The following is a 21,223-nucleotide window of genomic DNA, read 5'->3' on the forward strand; positions in this document are numbered from 1 at the left end:
CCCAGGAAGACATGGACTGAGGTGGTCAAGCATGACCTTCGAACGTTGGGCCTCACAGAAGCAATGACGAAAGACTGAGACCTCTGGAAATATGCTGTGACTGCGAAGACCCGACAAATAACGTGAGGTCAAGGCTGTTTCCTGCACCAGCTTCACATAGAAGATACACCCATCCAAAGTACCTTGGATCACAGGACGGTCTGCTGTGCTTACCTTGGATCGTAGGGCGACCTGCTGTGCTTGAGGAGACCTGTTGAGTCAAGTACATCAACATCAAATAAAAATCAAATGGAAATTGTAGTTGTGATACCTGTGCCAGTGGTATGTAAAAAGCACCAGCTGATTGTGGCCGCTGCCAGCCTCCCCTGGCACATAAAAAGCACCCACTACACTCATGGAGTGGTTGGTGTTAGGAAGGGCATCCAGCTGTAGAAACACTGCCAGACCCTGGTCAAACCGTCCAACTCATGCTTGCACGGAAAACAGACGTTAAATGATGATGATTTGATCTTTGAGTGTGGATCTTAGTAATGTTCCTTTAGTTCCTGCTTGCATTGCCTCGGCTCAAATTAAGAAGTGGTATATATGTGAGTATATATATATATAAGAATAAAAATTTATATATAAAGAACGTGAAATACACGAAGGGACGAACACGGAAAACAGACAAGTCATTCGAAGCCTTCAATCTTCAGTCAGAAACCGGATCATCATGGCAAATTTCGGCTGTTTAATTCTGATATTTGCTCCAACTCGGCCAGCCCCAAGGAAAAAACTAAGCTGTGGGCATTAGATTTCTTGGTAGAAGGAAAGAATGTAAACGCAACAGAGACGGATATAAATACAAGAAATGAAAACAAAATTGAAAACAGTAATGGTTAAAAACAGGATAACAACAAGTGTCTTACGACTTTTAGACAAAATGAGACAAAAACAACTTATCAGCAAGCGTGGAAACAATTACCTTTTTGGCAGAGGGGACACATGTTGAGCAGGCATATACACACCTCCCCGACCTTGTTCATCCAGTCCTAAAATTATTGTGTACCCTTTGCAGTTACTTGCACCCCTCACTGCTGGCTATTCTTCCCTATTTATCCTCCCACACATCATATTTCTATCCTCATCTATCTAGTTTTATCATTCTGCTGTTCTCTGCCTTTTTTTGTACTGCCATTTACCACCTTTGCCTTTCTCAGCATCTTCCTGAAACTCAACTCACCATTGACCACACTTCCATCCTTGTTCATCATTCACTACATTATCTTTATCCCCATCTCTTAACCTTCTGCAACTCTCTTCTCACGCTCTTGTGAACTTACCTTCCCAACTTTTATTGATCTGCACCTTATTCTCCTTTCTCCTCGTCTTCTTTTACCTTGAGAGTATATCTGACAATTTGTCACCACCATCTTTTTCTTTCCAATTACTCCTACCCACCCACCCTTATATAATGCAAGGTAGTCATGTATCCCCTCTAGAGCAAGACACCAGTTTCTGTCCCCTCAACACCTAACATCAAGCCGCCACCTTCTCTACTGCCCCCCAACTCAGTTGAACATCAACTGCATCAATATCAACATTCTGTGAAGACTTGCAAAAATTATGGCCACACCATTACCCACTTCCTTTGACTAACTTAAAAACATTTGGCCTTTTATTGTTGATATCACATCAACAAACTATGTTATTTCAGTCTTTGAGTTGGACCAAATTGTCCAACAGCGAGAGAGAGAGAGAGAGAGGGAGTAGAAGTGTTCTTACTTTTGGTCCTCTTCGTGAATCTTGTGCACAATTTCATCAATCATAAGCTTCTCTTTCAAAAACTCCTCATACATGAGTCGTTTCTTCTCTTTTTGTTCTTCCATCTGCTGATCCAACTGCTCCTGGTAGCGTCGTTTCTCCAGCACACGCTGTTCCTCTTTCATCTGATCCTCTTCTTCAGCACGCTTCAGGTTGTCTCTCATTTCCTGCACCAACATGTCATCAGCTTTCTAGAGAAATACAAAAATAAGTTAATTAGGACAAAAATCACGAGAGTGCAATGATACACCAAGTTTGAAGTTTTATGCAAACATTATTGCAATGCAGCCATTAGAAATGTTTCTTTAAAGAAGAAGAAGAAGAAGGCAGTGGCATAAGCGACAATCACTGCCATATCAGAAGAATAAGCACAACTATGCCTCTTCTGGTGTTACGTACCTGTTTCTCAAAGACGGTGAGTACTTTCTTCTGCACCAGCTTTCACTCTTCTTTCAGTTCTGTCTTAACAATGGTGCTACTATGGAGCAGCCAGTGCCATTCCTCTGTTCAAAAACGGTGACTGCACGTCGTCTGATGACTATCATCCAGTTAGTCCTACTAGCTGTCTTGCCGAACTGATGGAATCCTGTGCCAGAGAAACACTCTGGAACTTCTGGAATTCTCACAGCCTTATCTTGCCCTTGCAATTTGGATTTATCCCTAACTCCAGCTGCTGTGATCAACTTACCGAGTTTCTTGAAGACATCACATGGGTCACTGATGACGGCTCATGGGTGGATGTTGTTTACCTTGACTTTGCTAAAGCTTTTAATTCTGTGCCACACAAGAGGCTTATGGCAAAACTATCTGCAATGGGTGTGAAAGATGATCTTTTTAACTGGTTGGAATCTGTCATTCTCAGCCCAAAAGAGGTAGTCACAACTCTAGGACAGCATTCTTCACCCTATGAGATGTGATCTGGTGTACCACAGGGATCTGTTCTTGGAGCCCTTTTGTCTGTTGCATACATTACTGACATAGATGCCAACTTAAAGAATTCTACAGTGCTGAAATATGCAGATAGCCTCAAACTGTACCTTGAGACAAAAAGGACAGATCCTAAACACTATAGACCTCTCCTGCAATCGGACCGGGACACAATGCTACAATGGATCACAGACTGGCAACTCAAGCTGGCTGTGGACAAGTGTACCATGCATTTTGGGAGGAAAACCCAACGTCCACATACTCTTTCCTCAACACTAATATCAAGAAGTCTTGTGACTGTGACCTGAGTATTACTGTGAGCAGTGATCTGTCCTGGACAAAGCACATCTCTAAAATTGTCAAGGCCAAGGGTGTCTTGGCATCACTTTGTCAGCCGCTCTCCATCTGTCTATTTAAAGCTGACTATGGTGTAGCCACACGTGGAATTTGCATCACCAGTCTGGAACCCCCATCTTGCTCAGGACATGGACCTCCTGGAAACTATTCAGAGTGCAACCAAGCAAATACCCTCCATCAAACACCTACCATACAATAAACACCTTGCTCCCTTGGGCATAGACACATTGAAGCCCCAATGCCTGGCAACTGACTTGGTAAACACTCATAAAATTATTAACCATCGTGCCAACAACCACTTTGAGCACCATTTTGAGCTCCATGTGTCTAACAAAGTCAGAAAATAGCACAGCTCCCATGACTTTCAGAAACATTTTTTCACACTCAGTGTTGCTGAAGCATGGAACAAACTATCTGCAACAAGTGTTACTTGCCAAGACATTGCATCCTTTAAAACCTCCATGCTTCCTGAAATTCGCCAACACTACACCTAATGTCCCCACCTCCATAGGCATGCACACATGTATAACATGACTCCTACACTCTTCATTTTCCTGACTTTTGTACATAATTCTATGTACTGTACATGCACCTTTAATGAATTGTAGTGCACCTAAGCACTATACACAATAATTTTATTATTATTACCTCTGCCTTAGCAAAGGCGGAGGTATTGTTTTCAGTCATGTTGGTTTGTTTGTGTCATTTGACAAGATATCTCAAGAACCACTGGATGGATTCTGATGAAACTTTCAGGGTTGTTTGGCCTTGTGACTGGTATGCACTGAATAGTTTTGTGGATTGTTCTGCTACCAGACAAGGATTCTGGATTATTTGTTATATTTACTTTATAGGATTCTGGTCTTAGGTTCACTTTCTCAATTATCTCCCTTTAAGCTGTTTGCAAAGTTTTATTTTTGTTTCTCTATTATTCATTTTACTCACGTCTCTATCTTTGTAGAAACTGGAGGATAAAGAAATCAAATTACACAAACAAATGGTAGCAAAACCATTCAGAAATTAAATAACACTAACATATTATTATAATATACTAGCAGAGATACACAGCGTTGCCTGTGTTACATGCAATTGAAGAATTAGACTTTTCTGTTATATTTTCTCTAATGAACTGGAATACCTATGATTCAAATTTTATCAAAATTGCAGATGAGGGCTATTTCCCGCTTTACACACCCTAAAAAAATTGTAATCATGCCACATGTATTCCATACTACTGATTTTTATGCGCATATTCCAAAATTCCAGTCTTAGAAAACCTGTTAAAGGGGTTTTGCTCCTGAAAAATAGAGTTCATGGAACTCTAAAATGTGAGAGTTAAGGCCCCTATTGTGGGTGGGTGTCTTAATGTCAACCAGAGAAGTTGAATTGTTGAGAATCTTTTTAACTTGGGTCTTATATCTATTGTTTGAATTTCTTTGAAATAGGAAATATATGTTCACTGGGTTTGTAAAAGAGAGCAAAGCTACAGGAAACCAAAAGACGAATGATCACAATAAGCAGTCAGTTACCCTACCCTAGTCGTTACCACTCCCAATGTAGGATTCCTCACCATCCAGGTGACAGGCACAGCCGTAAGATGCATTACGAATCTATAACAATTGGAAGGGTGTGACCCAACTGAAATTAACATTAACAACTGTGCGACGTGAGGGCTGAGGAGAAATGAAAGTGTCACCTCTGGAGTTTGCAAATGACCACTATACTGATACCTAACTGGACAGAATAAATTTACAATCTATAAATGTCTTTGAATAACCAGTCACTCATCTGGGAAGGCCTTGAAATCAATGTTACCATCTGGGGACTATGTGTGACCCAGTGATAATAAAAAGACTGAAAGAGGAGGTCTGCAACCAAATAACTTTACTCAATACTTTACAACTGAATCAGTGGAGGCAAAGATGCCTCTCATTTACTTGACAATTTATGCATCACATTGCAGAAATCACAATCTAAGTATATGTCAAAGCAAACACACTGTTGTACCATTGAATTACTAATAATGCTCATCTTTTATGCTCACGTGACCCTACAGCTTCCAAGAGTACAACTGTATTCGTCTTTGCTTAGATAAAATGACTAAATTGTGGGTGTTAAGTCCCCATGAAAGGGTCTTTCTAAGTTGTAAGAAGATGAAATTTTATAAATATTACTTCATTTGTGTCTAAAATCTATGGTTAAAATTTCATCAACAGCAAAAATATAAATTGTCATGGGGGTTATGGCCCTTATGCACAGAATATAATTTCCAAATTTTGTGATCCATTCAGTACTTTTGACCTAGTTTTGGATCATAAAAGAAATGACTAAAATTTGGGAGTTAAGGCCCCATAAGGCTGTCTTATAATTTTCATGTGAAGTGGAAACTTTGAGAATACTTCTTGATATGTGTCAATTACCCATGGTCGAAATTTCATCAACATCAAAAATATATGAATTTTCATGGGGGTTCTGACCCCTTTAAGCCATCTGAAATTGAAACTAAACATATTGCATTATACCCGTCCTTATGCATTGAATCTAAGTTTCAAATATCATAAGAATTCATTCAGAAATTTTGGTCCATGAAATTGTATGGAACACACAGCATTACCCTTCTCCCTAGGCTTCGATTTTGTGTTCCAAATTTCAATGTAATGTTGAAGAGAGCGGGTCCAATTGAGGTGAAATAATTGTGCCGTATTGTTGTTATGTGATGCGATTTAGATTTTTGTTGTGGACGGATGGCACGTGGTCCAAGCCTTGGATGTATTTTGAAGGTGATGCCAACATCATTCGGACAGTGCTGATGGAATATTTTCCACATCATACAGATAATGTAGCGTTCACAGCATCGTTGGAGTGAATATAGTTTCAGCTTCTCTAGTCTACCCCAGTAGTCAAGGTCTGACATGCCATCTATCTTTTTTGTGATTGACCTTTGGGGAGCTTCAATTCTCATAATATTTTGTTTTGTGTAGAGAGACCACAGTGGACAGCAGTATTCAAGGTGGGGTCGGGCAAAAGTGGAGAAGAGAAAGATAATAGTGTGGGAATCTCTTGACTGGAAGGTTCTGAGAATCCAGGAACACATTCTGCGGGCCATGTCAACTTTGCTGCTTATATGTGTATCCCAGCTTATGTGTTGTCCACTGTTACTCCCAAGTCTCTGATGTTGTTGGACGCCATGAGAATTTCTCCAGAAGGAAGGGAGTATGGGAGTTTCAGAGCGTCCTCCCTTCCAAAGTGGATCAGTTCGAATTTGTCTTTGTTTAGCAACATGTTGTTCTTTTCTGCCCATTGGACAACAGCCAGTAGGTCTGACTGAAGGCTTATTCGGTCATCCATGCCATTGATGACCTTCTGGAGCTTGGAATCATCAGCGAAGGTTCTGATGTTACTGTGTTTGATGGTGTCAGTAATATCATTTATGTAGATGATGAAGAGAAGTGGGTCCAACACAGTGCCTTGTGGCTGACTTTGGCTGGGCTGGATTTGACTCCTTCGACTACAACATGTTGGGTTCTGTTAGACAGGAAGCACTTGATCCACTGCAGCAGCTTTCCAGTGACACCAATATTGGACAGCTTTCTCAGAAGGATCTTATGATCAACCCTGTCAAAGGCCTTGCTGAAATCAAGGTAGATGACATCAGTGTTGGAACCTTCTCCCAAGGCTCTCAAAATGTCATCAAAATGATGCAGTAGCTGCGTCAGGCAATCTCTCCCATTACGGAATCCATGCTGGTTGGGGTTCAGCATATTATGACTCTCAAGGAAGTGAGTCATACGCGATCTCAGCACTCTCTCAAATACCTTAATGATATGAGAGGTGAGTGAGATTGGACGGTAATTCACGGCAAGCGATTTGTTTCCTTTTTTGGAAACTGGGACAACAGACTGGGATAGAAGGTCTTCTGGTATATATCCAGCATCCAGTGAGTTCCGCCACAGATTGGCTAGAGGGGGTGCAAGTTGGTTTTGACACATCTTCAAGACACAAGCAGGGAACCTATTGAGACCTACTGCTGAATTATGCTTCATTTCCTTTATTGCTGCTAAGACATCAGGAGCGCCAAAGGTTATGTCCGATAAAGTGTATTGGGGAGTAACATCACTGATACAGCCCAGATCAGTCATATCAGGATTGCTGAAAACAGAGCAATATTGTTTCTGCAATATCTCTCCCATGGTTTTGGCATTGTCTTGAAGAGTACCATTTTCATCAATCAGAGGGCCAACAGTAGAACCAGTGACTGTGTTTTTTTGCAAATGAAAAGAACACTTTGGGATTGAGTTTGATCTTCTCAATGGCCCAGGCCTCTTCAGCTCTTCGCTGACTATTGATGATAGACATCATGTTGTTTTGGAGTTTATGTTATATATATATATATATATATATATATATATACACATCTATATACATCTATATATACATCTATATATATATACATATATTTCTTGTGTCCTGAAGGTGTGTCAACACCAACTTGCATCTCCCCTTGCTAATCTGTGGAGAAACTCACTGGATGCAGGCTATATTCCAAAAAACCTTCTGTCCCAGTTTTCAAAAAGGGAAACAAGTCCCTTGCAGTGAACTACCGTCCGATCTCACTCACCTCCCATATCATCAAGGTATTTGAGAGGGTGGTGAGATCTCGAATAACCCAATTTCTGGAAAGCAACAGACGGCTGATCTCTAACCAACATGGGTTCCGTAATGGAAGGGACTGCCTAACGCAGCTCCTGCATCACTTTGATGACATTTTGAGAGCTTTGGGAGAGGGCTCCAACACTGATGTCATCTACCTTGATTTCAGCAAGGCCTTCGACAGGGTTGATCACAAGATCCTATTGAAAAAACTATCCAACATTGGTGTCTCTGGAAAGTTACTGAAATGGATCAAGTGTTTCCTGACAGACAGATCTCAACATGTTGTAGTTGAAGGGGTAAAATCAAGCCCAGCCAAAGTCAGTAGTGGCGTTCCGCAAGGCACTGTGCTGGGCCCACTTCTTTTCATCATCTACATATGACGCTTGCGATGGTAAGGTCATGTACTGCGGATGGATGAGGAGAGATGTGTGAAGAAGTGCCACTCCCAAACAGTTGAAGGTATCAGGTGGAGAGATAGACCCAGGAAGACATGGGATGAGGTAGTCAAGCATGACCTCAGAGCGTTGGGCCTCACTGAGGCAATGGCGAAGGACCAAGATCTCTGGAGATATGCTGTGACTGCGAAGACCCGGGCTGCTTCCTGCACCAGTTCCGCATAGCCTCCTGCCCATTCAAAGTACCCTGGATCCCAGAACGTCCCGCTGTGCTTGAGGAGACTTGTTGAGTCAAGTACATGAACATGAACATTGAAATAAATATCAATGGAAATAGTAGTTGTGATACCTGTGCAGGTGGCATATAAAAAGCACCATCCGTACGTGGCCGATGCCAGCCCCTCCTTGGCATGTTAAAAGCATGTTAAAAGCTCCAACCGATCGTGGCCGATGCCGGACTCCCCTGGCACCTGTGCAGGTTGCACATAAAAAGCACCCACTACACTCGCGGAGTGGTTGGCGTTAGGAAGGGCATCCAGCTGTAGAAACTCTGCCAGATCAGACTGGAGCCTGGTGCAGACCCTGGCTTCCCAGACCCCGGTCGAACCATCCAACCCGTGCTAACGCGGAAAACGGACGTTAAACGATGATGATGATGATGATGATGATGATGATGATGATATATATATATATATATATCCGGCAAGACTAGTCAGGCCATAACCCGTGGCCCCTACCTGGGACGTAGTCAGTCCACCTGTGCATACCTTCCTTCTTGTGACACTTGTGAAGACCTGTTGAGGCAAGTGAAAATCAAATCAAAACAAATCAAAATAGATGAACATCAATGGAATTTGTATCTTTGTGGTACCAGTGCCGGTGGCACACAAGAAAACCATCCGAACGTGGCCGTAGCCAGTACCGCATCGACTGGCCTCCGTGCTGTGGGCACATAACAAACACCATCCGATCGTGGCCGTTTGCCAGCCTCATCTAATACCTGTGTTGGTGGCACATAAAAACACCATCCGAAGACCCGGCAAGACTAGTCAGGCCATAACCCGTGACCCCTACCTGGGACGTAGTCAGTCCACCTGTGCATACCTTCCTTCTTGTGACACTTGTGAAGACCTGTTGAGGCAAGTGAAAATCAAATCAAAACAAATCAAAATAGATGAACATCAATGGAATTTGTATCTTTGTGGTACCAGTGCCGGTGGCACACAAGAAAACCATCCGAACGTGGCCGTAGCCAGTACCGCATCGACTGGCCCCCGTGCTGTGGGCACGTAACAAACACCATCCGATCGTGGCCGTTCGCCAGCCTCATCTGGCACCTGTGTCGGTGGGACATAAAAACACCATCCGAAGACCCGGCAAGACTAGTCAGGCCATAACCCGTGGCCCCTACCTGGGACGTAGTCAGTCCACCTGTGCATACCTTCCTTCTTGAGACACTTGTGAAGACCTGTGAAGACCTGTTGAGGCAAGTGAAAATCAAATCAAATCAAATCAAAACAAATCAAAATAGATGAACATCAATGGAATTTGTATCTTTGTGGTACCAGTGCCGGTGGCACACAAGAAAGCCATCCGAACGTGGAGGTAGCCAGTACCGCATCGACTGGCCTCCGTGCTGTGGGCACGTAACAAACACCATCCGATCGTTGCCGTTCGCCAGCCTCATCTGGCACCTGTGTCGGTGGCACATAAAAACACCATCCGAAGACCCGGCAAGACTAGTCAGGCCATAACCCGTGGCCCCTACCTGGGACGTAGTCAGTCCACCTGTGCATACCTTCCTTCTTGTGACACTTGTGAAGACCTGTTGAGGCAAGTGAAAATCAAAATCAAAACAAATCAAAATAGATGAACATCAATGGAATTTGTATCTTTGTGGTACCAGTGCCGGTGACACACAAGAAAACCATCCGAACGTGGCTGTAGCCAGTACCGCATTGACTGGCCTCCGTGCTGTGGGCACGTAACAAACACCATCCGATCGTGGCCGTTCGCCAGCCTCATCTGGCACCTGTGTCGGTGGCACATAAAAACACCATCCGAGCGTGGCCGTCTGCCAGCCTCGTCTGGCACCTGTGTTGGTGGCACATAAAAAACACCATCCGAGCGTGGCCGTTCGCCAGCCTCGTCTGGCACCTGTGTCGGTGGCACATAAAATCACCCACTACACTCTCGGAGTGGTTGGCGTTAGGAAGGGCATCCAGCTGTAGAAACACTGCCAGATCTGACTGGCCTGGTGCAGCCTTCGGGCTCCCCAGACCCCAGTTGAACCGTCCAACCCATGCTAGCATGGAAAGCGGACGTTAAATGATGATGATGATGATGATGATATATAGGAAATGACTAGAGACCGAGACCTTTGGAAGTGTGCTGTGCGTGAGAAGACCCGGCAGGACAAGTGAAACCATAACCCGGGATGTGCCAGCCCACTTATGCATACCTTTCCTTCTGGGGATACAAAACTCTACTTGTGAAGACCTGTTGAGGCAAGTGAGAATCGAAATCGATCAACATCAATGGAAATTGCAGCTGTGATACCAGTGCCGGTGACATGTAAGAGAACCATCCGAACGTGGACGTCTGGCACCTGTGCCGGTGGCACGTAAATAGCACCCACTACACTCACAGAGTGGTTGGCGTTAGAAAGGGCATCCAGCCGTAGAAACATTGCCAGATCAGACTGGGCATGGAGCAGCTTTCTGGCTTCCCAGACCCCAGTTGAACCGTCCAACCCATGCTAGCATGGAAAGCGGACACTAAACGATGATGATGATGATGATGATGATGATGATGACATATATATATATATATATATATATATATATATATATATATATATATACATGTAAATTTAAATTTAAAATAATAAAGGTGAAAAATTGAACATTAATTTAATTAATATCAATTTAAAACCAGTGGTGTAGCATATTGAAAATTCTGAAGTCTCACCAGGCCCAGTCTGATCTGGCAATGTTTCTACGGCTGGATGCCCTTCCTAACGCCAACCACTCCGTGAGTGTAGTGGGTGCTTTTTACGTGCCAGACAAGTCTGGCAAACGCCCACGATCGGATGGTGCTTTTTACGTGCCAGGCGTGGCCAGGCGAGGCCAAGTAGAGTTTTGTGTCCCAAGAAGGAAAGGTATGCATAAGTGGACTGGCTACATCCTGTGTAGAGGCCACGGGTTATGGTCTCACTTGTCCTGCCGGGTCTTCTCATGCACAGCATACTTCCAAAGGTCTCGGTCTCTAGTCATTTACTCAGTGAGACCTAAAGTTCGAAGGTCGTGCTTCACCACCTTATCCCAGGTTTTCCTGGGTTTGCCTCTTCCACAGGTTCCCTCAACCACTAGGGTGTGGCACTTTTTCACACAACTATCTTCATCCATTCTCGCCACATGCCCATACCAGCGCAAACATCTCTCTTGCACACCACAACTGATGCTTCTTAGGTCCAGCTTTTCTCTCAAGGTACTTACACTCTGTTGAGTATGAACACTGACACTACACATCCATCGGAGCATACTGGCTTCATTTCTTGCGAGCTTACGCATATCCTCAGCAGTCACGGCCCATGTTTCACTACCATGTAGCATGGCTGTTCGTACAAACGCGTCATACAGTCTGCCTTTTACTCTGAGCGAGGGGCCTTTAGTCACCAGCAGGGGTAAGAGCTCTCTGAACTTTGCCCAAGCTATTCTTACTCTAGCAGTTACACTTTCAGCACCCCCCATCCCTACTGATTGGTCACCTAGGTAACGGAAGCTATCAACTATTTCTAGTTTTTCTCCCTGGAAAGTGGCAGAAGTTGGTCTCAGAGCATTTTCAGTGTTTATTGCTCCTGAACATCTGCCACTTCTATATATATATACATTTGTGCAGATGTATACATATATATATATACACACATAATATATATACTATGTATGTATGTATGTATGCCTGTATATATGTGAGATAATAGTTTCACTTTAATAGTTTCAGTATTAAAGTGAAAGTATCTGACATTACAAGAGAGAGATGTTATTGTTTCACTAATACTGAAATAGGAGAGAATATATGCTGTGGGCTCGCACGAGGCAAGAAGTTGAACATTTTTTTTGCCCATGAATCCACATGGACCCTAAGTAAGGCATGTGTAAAATTTGAATGAAATTGGTTGTGTAGTTCTCAAGTTTTAGGGATTCACACAGAGAGACAGACAGACACACATTCTCATCTTTATATGTATAGATATATTATACATACATATTAACAATTTACAGTACAGCTAGATATATACATACATCTATACACTGATCTAAAACAACAGAAATACTAAAGGAAGATTGGAATTTAAGAGAAGAGAAAACCAAAATATCTCATGCTATTCATTTCAAAATTCCTCAGTAGAACTTATTACTATTACCTCCAACTTTGAAACTATTTGGAATGGTAAATTCGTTAACTCTGGCTTGTATTAGATAAACTATTTATTACTGTTACTAAATTTTCTGCAGCCACCTTCACATTCCATGACTACCTTTGGGATCAATCAGGTACCAGACAAGGATTCTGGATTATTTTGCCTGTTTTTTTTTTTACTTGATTTTTGCAAGCGGTCAGGTTCGTTTTTAATATTCTCGTTTGTGAGAGCAGTCAAATTTATTTCAGATATTCTCATTTTGAAAATCATCACCGGGTAATTGTTGAGAAAACGTTGGTGTTGCCTAAACAGAGGTTTGCGCTCTCTGAGTGCTCTTGTTATTATAATCATCATTATTCAACCTCAAATGCTAAATAGCTTATATTTCTGGTAAGAATAACTCCATAACAATGCTGCTGATGAAGACTGATGACAATAAGGCCAACACAGTTTAGCAATATCCTATGTCTACTAAGTACAACTCTAAATGATTTCTAAGTCCCGAGGAGGGCTTTAAAAACTGATGTTTAAATTTGATTTCACCTCGGAAAAGAAACAATAAAGGGCTTTGACAAGGTTTGGAAAATGTAATGCTAGGGAGGACTTAACTGACCAATGCAAACATTGAAAAGAGGAAAAGACATAAAAAAATGACGGTGAAATAAATCTCTACGAGATAGGATACTAGTCTACTAGAGATTATATGCATGGGTGATCATGTACCTCTTCATATCAACTAGATGAACTATGACAATATTGAGTAAAATATATGGTCCAGAAGCTCAATGCAATATATATATATGATAAGCTTGTTGAACTCATGAATGTGCTAGATGGAAGAAGTTAATTCTACCAATAGAACAATTCTTGTGGCCAACATATATTGGTAATGTTAAGATAAGTTGCAGCTACGAGGCAGGAACTAACATTAACATTGCATAGGACAGTAACAGAACAATTGAAAATGCAACACACACTTCTCTTCTGACCTCACTTTACCACACAGCAATGTCACAAGCCCACATTCACATTTCCTCTTTGTGACAAAATATAGCATCCTTGTGCATGTAGTATGGTTCCAGACAGAGTATAATTTGACCAATCTCCTGCCCTTAATACATATCAGCTGAATGGGGTTGGGAAACATAACTTCCAACTACAAATATACCATAAATCAGTAAAATGATTTTTATAGGATACCTTGCAAGACTTATTATAGCAATCAAATAGATGTCGATGACCAGGTCCGCCTTGGGACTAAATAACAACAACAATAATTATGGCTATTAAGCTTAGTCAGGAGAAACTAACAGTACAAATAATTTCCACAGCCACCACCAACCCTGAGGCTGGGGAAAGTGATGTGATTTATATTCTCCCTGTCCAGTTATAAGTTGATATATATAGGAATATATTGGTGAGGAAAGAATTCCAAAGGGTCAATATTCTGATTGACATATGAGTTTGTGGAAGTGAGAATGAATTTAGCCAACAAGTTATTACTTTTGAAAGTAATTTGCGCTGATAGTGGTAGCTTAGCTTACAAGTAGGCTTGTTATAGAGAGAGAAAAAGCAAGATATTAAGTGGAATATAATTAATATTAGAAACAAATTACTTCACCTGCTACTTTCTCCCATGTGTGATGAAATGACCATCTGTCTTGCCTCTTTGCTCTTAATTGTACACCACTCATCAATTTCCCTAACAAGTGCGTGCATTATAAACACACCAACCAATGTGGAAAGCGAAAACAGCTAACAGCAATAACAACAACAAATAATAACATCTTATTTATCTGTATCTTCACTTTTTTTTTTTTCTTCTTCTTCCTTTCTTTGTTTACCTTGCACCACAGTACGGATGGGCAGACAGAACAAAACTGCCACGGTATCATCCGCAGATGAGCCATGCGACAAAACTGGTCGCTGTCCTACAATAGAACGTTGCCCGGCAAATCACATCTGTCATCTATGCACAAAACTCGAAAATTCCTTCCGAAATAGATGGGTTGAATGCAGTAACTGTCGTGTTTCGATCTGCTTTCAATGTGCCACAAACTTTCAGAAGATCCCAGGTCAAAAGAAAGGACACCATACTTCTATGATGGATAAACTCTGGGAAATGGTCCAGCTACCAAACTGGTCGTTTCATTGCCTGACTTGTGTGTCCCCTGCCACCATTGCTGCTGAACAGCAACAAAACCCGACAACCGTGTCCTCCGCTGCCATTGCTGCTGAACAGCAAAAACCAGCCCTGTTGATAAAGAACAACAGCAAAAACTGAATCCGCCCGTGTCTTCCTCCCCTGTCACTCTTCAACAGCAGCAACAAAAATCGGCCATTCATGTTGAAGAACAACAAAAACAGAAACTTAAACCCCCTATGTCTTCCTCCCCTATTGCTCTTGGACAACAAAAATTAATCATTCCAGCCGAAGTACATCAGCAGGTACAAAAACCAACTATGCCCTCCTCTCCTGATGCTTCCCAACTAAAACAGAGATCGACCATCAGCACAGAAGTTGCAGAAATTAGACGAATGATTTCTGCTTTGAGTCGTGAAGTAGCAGGACTCAGAACCAGTGTCTGTCCAAAAACTCGCAGCGAAGGGTCATATAGGAGTGCCCTGCTCAGCAACTTACCTGTAGCTCGTACAGAACCTCAACGCATCGAGGGAGTTGCTGAGCCGGCCACTCATAAATTAATGGCCATCGGAGTGCCGGAAGATGTGGCAGATCTGCAGGCATTCATTGGAAACACAGCTAGGGATCTCAGCTGTGTCCCTCCAAAAAGTGCTTCCCGCCTTGGCCGACCGGGATCCAAACCCAGGCTGATCAGGCTGTTGTTTACGGGCTTTACTGAGGCGCGGACATTCCATCTGGCTGCTGACAGAGCTCGGCGTGACAACATTATCAACTTTAGAACACGTCCTGGCCTACCACCCGATGTACGCCCAAAGATAAGATCCGTGGCTTCCCTAAATCGCAACTCTGTGCCACGGGAGAGTTTTAGCCTCCGCGATGATGGGCAGATCTGGAAATTCGTCAAGTCTGGTGAGTCGTGGATAAGGGATGCCAGTTGGACTGAGCAGACTACACCCACAACAACAACTGGCAATGCAAAAATCTTGGGAAACTAACCAAGAACAATCAGCCATCCCCTGTATATCATCATCTGAAATCCAGATATAAACTGCTGTCCTTGAATGCCCGTAGTTTATGCAACAAGGTGCATCTTTTTGTCTCCTACGTCAAAAGTATCAACCCAGATTTCATCACAGTCACGGAAACGTGGGCACACTCTGCACTCTGTGATGGAGTTTTCAGCATAGCCGGCTACAACCTGTTCCGCAAAGACCGCATTAATCGCCGTGGAGGGGGTGTGATGATTTATGTTCGATCAAGTCTATCGGCAATCCCCTGTGATGATTTGAACCAATCTCAGCAGGAGGTATTTTTCTGCAATGTTCACATGACCATGTCAACACTTCTGCTCGGAGTCGTTTACCGTCCTCCAAATTATCGCCAAGACGCACAGCTTTTTGATATCCTCAGGGCGACTGCCATGAAAACAGCCACATATGTGTATGTTGCGGGGGACTTCAATTTCCCTGAGATTGACTGGGAGACCTTCCGTTGGCCGCAAAGTGCAGACAATTTCCTTGAACTGGTGCTGAATTCAAATTGGTCCCAAGTTGTTACCTCCCCCACAAGGGGTAACAACACTTTGGATCTGCTACTTACCGCTTCTCCTGAAACAATCATTAGTGTCGCTACCGAAGAACCTTTGGGTGACTCTGATCATTCCATGATCATGGCCGACTTGTCTCTGATTGGTTGTAACAAAAAACACAACCATCTTCAGATTGCCCGCTTTGACTGGAATAAAGCAAACTGGAGCTCTTATTGTACTGAGCTGCAACGCCCAAACTGGCGTGAATTTTATGCCTCTGGAGATGTGGACACTATACTCCAGAACACTATACTGAATTCAATATGGGCAGCATGTGCAGCATCAGTACCACGCAAGCACAAAAAACCACCCAATAGTGCAATTTGGGAGACTGCAGCAGTCCGACTTGCCAGGAAAGAACGCCGTAATGCTGAACGGGAATACAAATTGCACAAATCAGAGAGCAACAGGAAAAAGCGCAATAGGTCAGCCAACCACCTCAAGCAGGTGACAAAAAAGGCAATGCTTGAATTTGAACAACGCATTGCAGCTAACCCTGACAGCAAAGGGTTCTGGAAGTATGTGCACTCAAAGCAGAGACCCCACTCTCCTGTTGGTCCCCTTCGCAATCCCCACACAGGACAGATTACTGGCAATCCCGAAGAATGTGCAGAAATCATTGCTGGATGCTATGCCAGCATCTTTACTGTCGAAGACCAAAATGTTCCATCATCATCACCACTGACATCGGACTCTATATCTTCTATGCAATTTACACCAGCAATGCTGCAACGCCACCTAAAGAATAAACGCAATTATGCCTCTCCTGGTCTCGATGGTGTTACATACCTACTTCTCAAACGCGGTGGGTACTTTCTTCTAAGCCAACTTTCTCTATTCTTCCAATTCTGTCTTGACAATGGTGTTACTCCAGAACAGTGGAAAACTGCCAGTGTCATCCCTCTGTTCAAAAAAGGCGACCGCACATCGCCTGTCAACTATCGCCCCATCAGTCTTACCAGCTGCATCGCCAAACTGATGGAATCCTGTATCAGAGAAACCTTCTGGAACTTCTGGAAGTCTCACAGCCTCATCCAGCCGTCACAATTCGGATTTATTCCTAACTCCAGCTGCTGTAATCAACTCATTGAGTTTCTTGAGGACGTTACCCAAATCACTGATCGCGGATCCTGGGTGGATGTTGTTTACCTGGACTTTGCTAAGGCTTTTAACTCTGTGCCACACAAAAGACTTATGGTGAAGCTTTCTGCGTTGGGTGTAAGAGACGAACTCTATAACTGGTTAAAGTCCTTTATTTTCGGCCGAAAAGAGGTTGTCACAGTTCTAGGACAGGACTCGCCCTATGAGATGACATCTGGTGTGCCGCAGGGATCTGTTCTTGGCCCCCTTTTATTTGTTGCATATGTTAATGACATAGATGCCAACTTAAAGAATGCCACAGTGCTGAAATATGCAGATGACATCAAGCTGTACCTCGAAATAAAGAGGTCAAATCCTATACACTATGGATCTCTATTGCAAGCAGACCTGGACACAATGCAGCAGTGGATCATGGACTGGCAACTCAAGCTGGCTGTGGACAAATGTACCACCATGCATTTTAGGAGGAGAAACCCAGCATCCACCTACTCCCTCCACAACACTAGTCTCAAAAAGTCTTCAAGTGAACGTGACCTGGGTGTTATTGTCGACAGTGATTTGCATTGGACAAAACACATCGCTAAAATTGTCAAGAAGGCTGAGGGTGTCTTGGCATCACTCACCAAATCCTTTGTGAGCCGCTCTCCAGCTATCTATCTGCGGCTTTATATAGCTATGGTAAGACCTCACCTGGAATTTGCATCACCGGTCTGGAACCCCTATCTTGCCCAGGACATCAATCGTCTGGAAGCTGTTCAGCGACGTGCAACCAAAAGAATACCCTCCATCAGGCATTTGCCATATCTTGAACGCCTTACTTCCCTGGGCATGGACACATTGAAACTCCGACGTCTGGCAGCTGACTTGGCAGACACCCATAAAATTATCAACCATCGCACAAACAATAACTCTGAGCACCTCTTCAAACTCCACCCATCTAACACCCGTGGACATATTTACAAAGTAAGAAAACAGCACAGCTCCCATGACTTCAGGAAACATTTTTTCACGCTGAGAGTTGCTGAAGCGTGGAACAAACTGCCGACATCGGTTGTTAGTTGTCGGAGCACTGCATCCTTCAAGACTGCCATGCTTCCTGAGATTTGCCAACACTACACTTGATTTTCTCCCCTCCATACACACACAAGCATGTTCACTTTCCAGACATTTCTACACTACTGCATGTACTTTATATGCACTTTCTGACAAGTTGTGGTGCACCTGAGCACTGTATACAATAATTTCATTATTATTATTATTATTTATTTGCATTTCTATTCGATTAAAACTAACCTGCCTTTAGTTTAATTTAATCTAACTTATCATAATCGTAATTTTGTCTCTCATACCCTGTTTCCTCATTAAGCATACCAAGTAGTGGTTTAAATGTTTAATTTAATTTAATCTAACTTATAATTGTCTTTCATATCCGGTTTCTTAATTTCTTCATTACTGTCTCTATGAAAATATTTAGTCTTACCCATCGTATGTCTCTATTACTTTGTTTACTCATTTCATCAGTGTTGTCCCGATGATAATTACTGCTTCTACCCTGGAAATTAGCAAAGCTGTTTTTTGTATTTATCTCTTAATGTTGTTTATGACCCAGCAAGCACGGCAGCCACTTCTAGTAGCTAACTTCTTCCTGTTGCTGAGGTCATGCATTCATCATCATCATCATTTAACATCCGTTTTCCATGCTAGCATGGGTTGGACAGTTCGACCAGGGTCTGGAAAGCCAGGAGGCTGCACCAGGCTCCAGTCTGATCTGGCAATGTTTCTAAAGCTTGGGGCCCTTCCTAAAACCAACCACTCCGTGAGTGTAGTGGGTGCTTTTGGTACAGGGGCCAGAGGAGGCTGGAAGCGGCCACGATCGGTTGGTGCTTTTTACGTGTCACCGGCACGGAAGCCAGTCAAGGAGGTGCTGGCATCGGCCACGTTCGGATGGTGCTTTTTACATGCTACTGGCATGGGCATCGCAACTACAATTTCCATTTGATTTTTATTTTGATGTTGATGTACTTGACTCAATAGGTCTCCTCAAGCACAGCAGGTCGCCCCATGATCCAAGGTAGGCACAGCAGGCCGTCCTGCGATCCAAGGTACATTGAATGGGCTGGGGCTGGTTGTGTGAAGCTGGTGTAGTATACAGCCATGAACTTACTTTATTTGTCAGGTCTTCGCAGTCACAGCACATCTCCAGCGGTCTCGGTCTTTCGGCATTGCCTTTGTGTTCCCCAAATCACTCTACCTGCTACCTTTTCCCATGTGATGAAATGACCAGCTAACGTGTCTTCTTTACCTTTAATTGTACATCATTCATCTATATACGTTTCTACCTTGTTAATACTAACCTGTCTTGTTTCTCACACCCTGTTTTCTCATTTAGCATACCCAGTAGTAGTAGTAGTTCAGATGTTTCCTTATGCATGATGTCACTCTATTCCCCCTCCTGATTCCACAAGTAATAAAGGGAACCTCTCTCTCTTCTGTACTGGAACCTCTCTTGACCTCACTTGAAAATTCTGCCTCCTTCTTCACTAGTCTTTCATCCACATTACTGCAGTTTGTATTCTTTGCATCAAAATGTGATTGAAGAGTACCTATCAACTACTTAATTATTTTTATTTATCTACTTTTATATTAACAATGTGACTACTTTTAGAAGCTTTATTTACCTATCTTTGTACTAAATATGCTTGCACGGCACTCACTTCATCCAGATGCAGCTAGTGTAATATAAATGATGATTTATGAGAGAATGAGAGAATAACAGTTATGACATGTCTTGACAAACACTTGTTGAAACCTTCCTTTCAGATGCTGAATGCCATCCTCCTTCTCCCTCCCTCTTCCAGCTTCACATCCTTAGAGTTGGCACTTGAAGTTCTGTGATGCAAATGACCTAATGATCTATAACCTCAACTCCAGGAAACCTGCCAGTCACTTGATGACCTAAGTCTGGTGGCCAAGCTAGCCAGATTGATGACATTCTTACCAGAAAGCGAGAAACATAATTGTTGGAAAATGCAAAGACCATCCCTGGAGGAAAATGTACCCCTCAGCATAGTTTAGTGATTAGCAACTTCAGACTACAGGCTAAAAAGATTTCAAGAAGCAGACCAGTCTGGAAAAGAAAGATCTGGAAACTTAAGGATCCCCTAAATAGTCAGAGATTTAGAGATGTCCTAACAGAAGCATTTAACAAGAAGGGGGAGGAGTTACAGGCATATCACAGAGGATAACTGTAAGTTCTTATGGCAAAACTTACTGAGAGCTACTGAGAATTTGTGGTTGGTGCAAAGTTCCCACCAGACCTAGGTTGACATGAAATCGTACCTCTGTACTTGGCTTTTGTTGACATGGAAAAAGCCTTTGACAGAGTCCCCCACTCCCTTATCTGACAGTGAATGTGGAAACTAGGAATAGATCAGTGGTTGGTGAGAGCTGTAGAAGCCTTGTACAAGGATGCAGTCAGTAAGGCGAAAGTTAGTAACAAGTATAGAAATGAAGTCAGTGTACAAGAATAATTCACCAGGGATCAGTTCTCAGCTCCCTCTTGTCTATTATAGTCCTCCAGGCCATAATAGAGGCATTTCAGATGGGCTATCCATGGAAGCTCCTCTATGCTGATGACCATATTCATATTGCTGGATCACTAGCAGAACTTGAGAAGAAATTCCAGATGCGGAAGCAAGGTCTAGAATCAAAGGGCCTTAGAGTTAATTTAGAAAAGACCAAAGTCATAGTAAGTTGGAAAGCAGATAAATCACAAATTCCCTCAGGGAGATGACCCTGCTCAATATGTAGAAATGTGGGTATATTTTTATCAT

General features: G+C 42.8%; 1 protein-coding gene across 2 annotated transcripts in view; it reads right to left on the minus strand.

Moving 5' to 3' along the window:
• The window catches only part of LOC115213156 (meiosis-specific nuclear structural protein 1), a 98,282-nt gene that overhangs the window by 40,721 nt on the left and 36,338 nt on the right, over positions 1-21,223 (minus strand). For both annotated transcript variants that reach the window (XM_029782091.2, XM_036503533.1), the window contains exon 5: positions 1,765-1,994. In XM_029782091.2, the coding sequence (XP_029637951.1) occupies positions 1,765-1,994 (230 nt within the window). The remainder of the gene's footprint in view (positions 1-1,764; positions 1,995-21,223) is intronic.

This window comes from Octopus sinensis, linkage group LG6 (genome assembly GCF_006345805.1).
Source record: "Octopus sinensis linkage group LG6, ASM634580v1, whole genome shotgun sequence".
Classification (NCBI taxonomy): domain Eukaryota; kingdom Metazoa; phylum Mollusca; class Cephalopoda; order Octopoda; family Octopodidae; genus Octopus; species Octopus sinensis.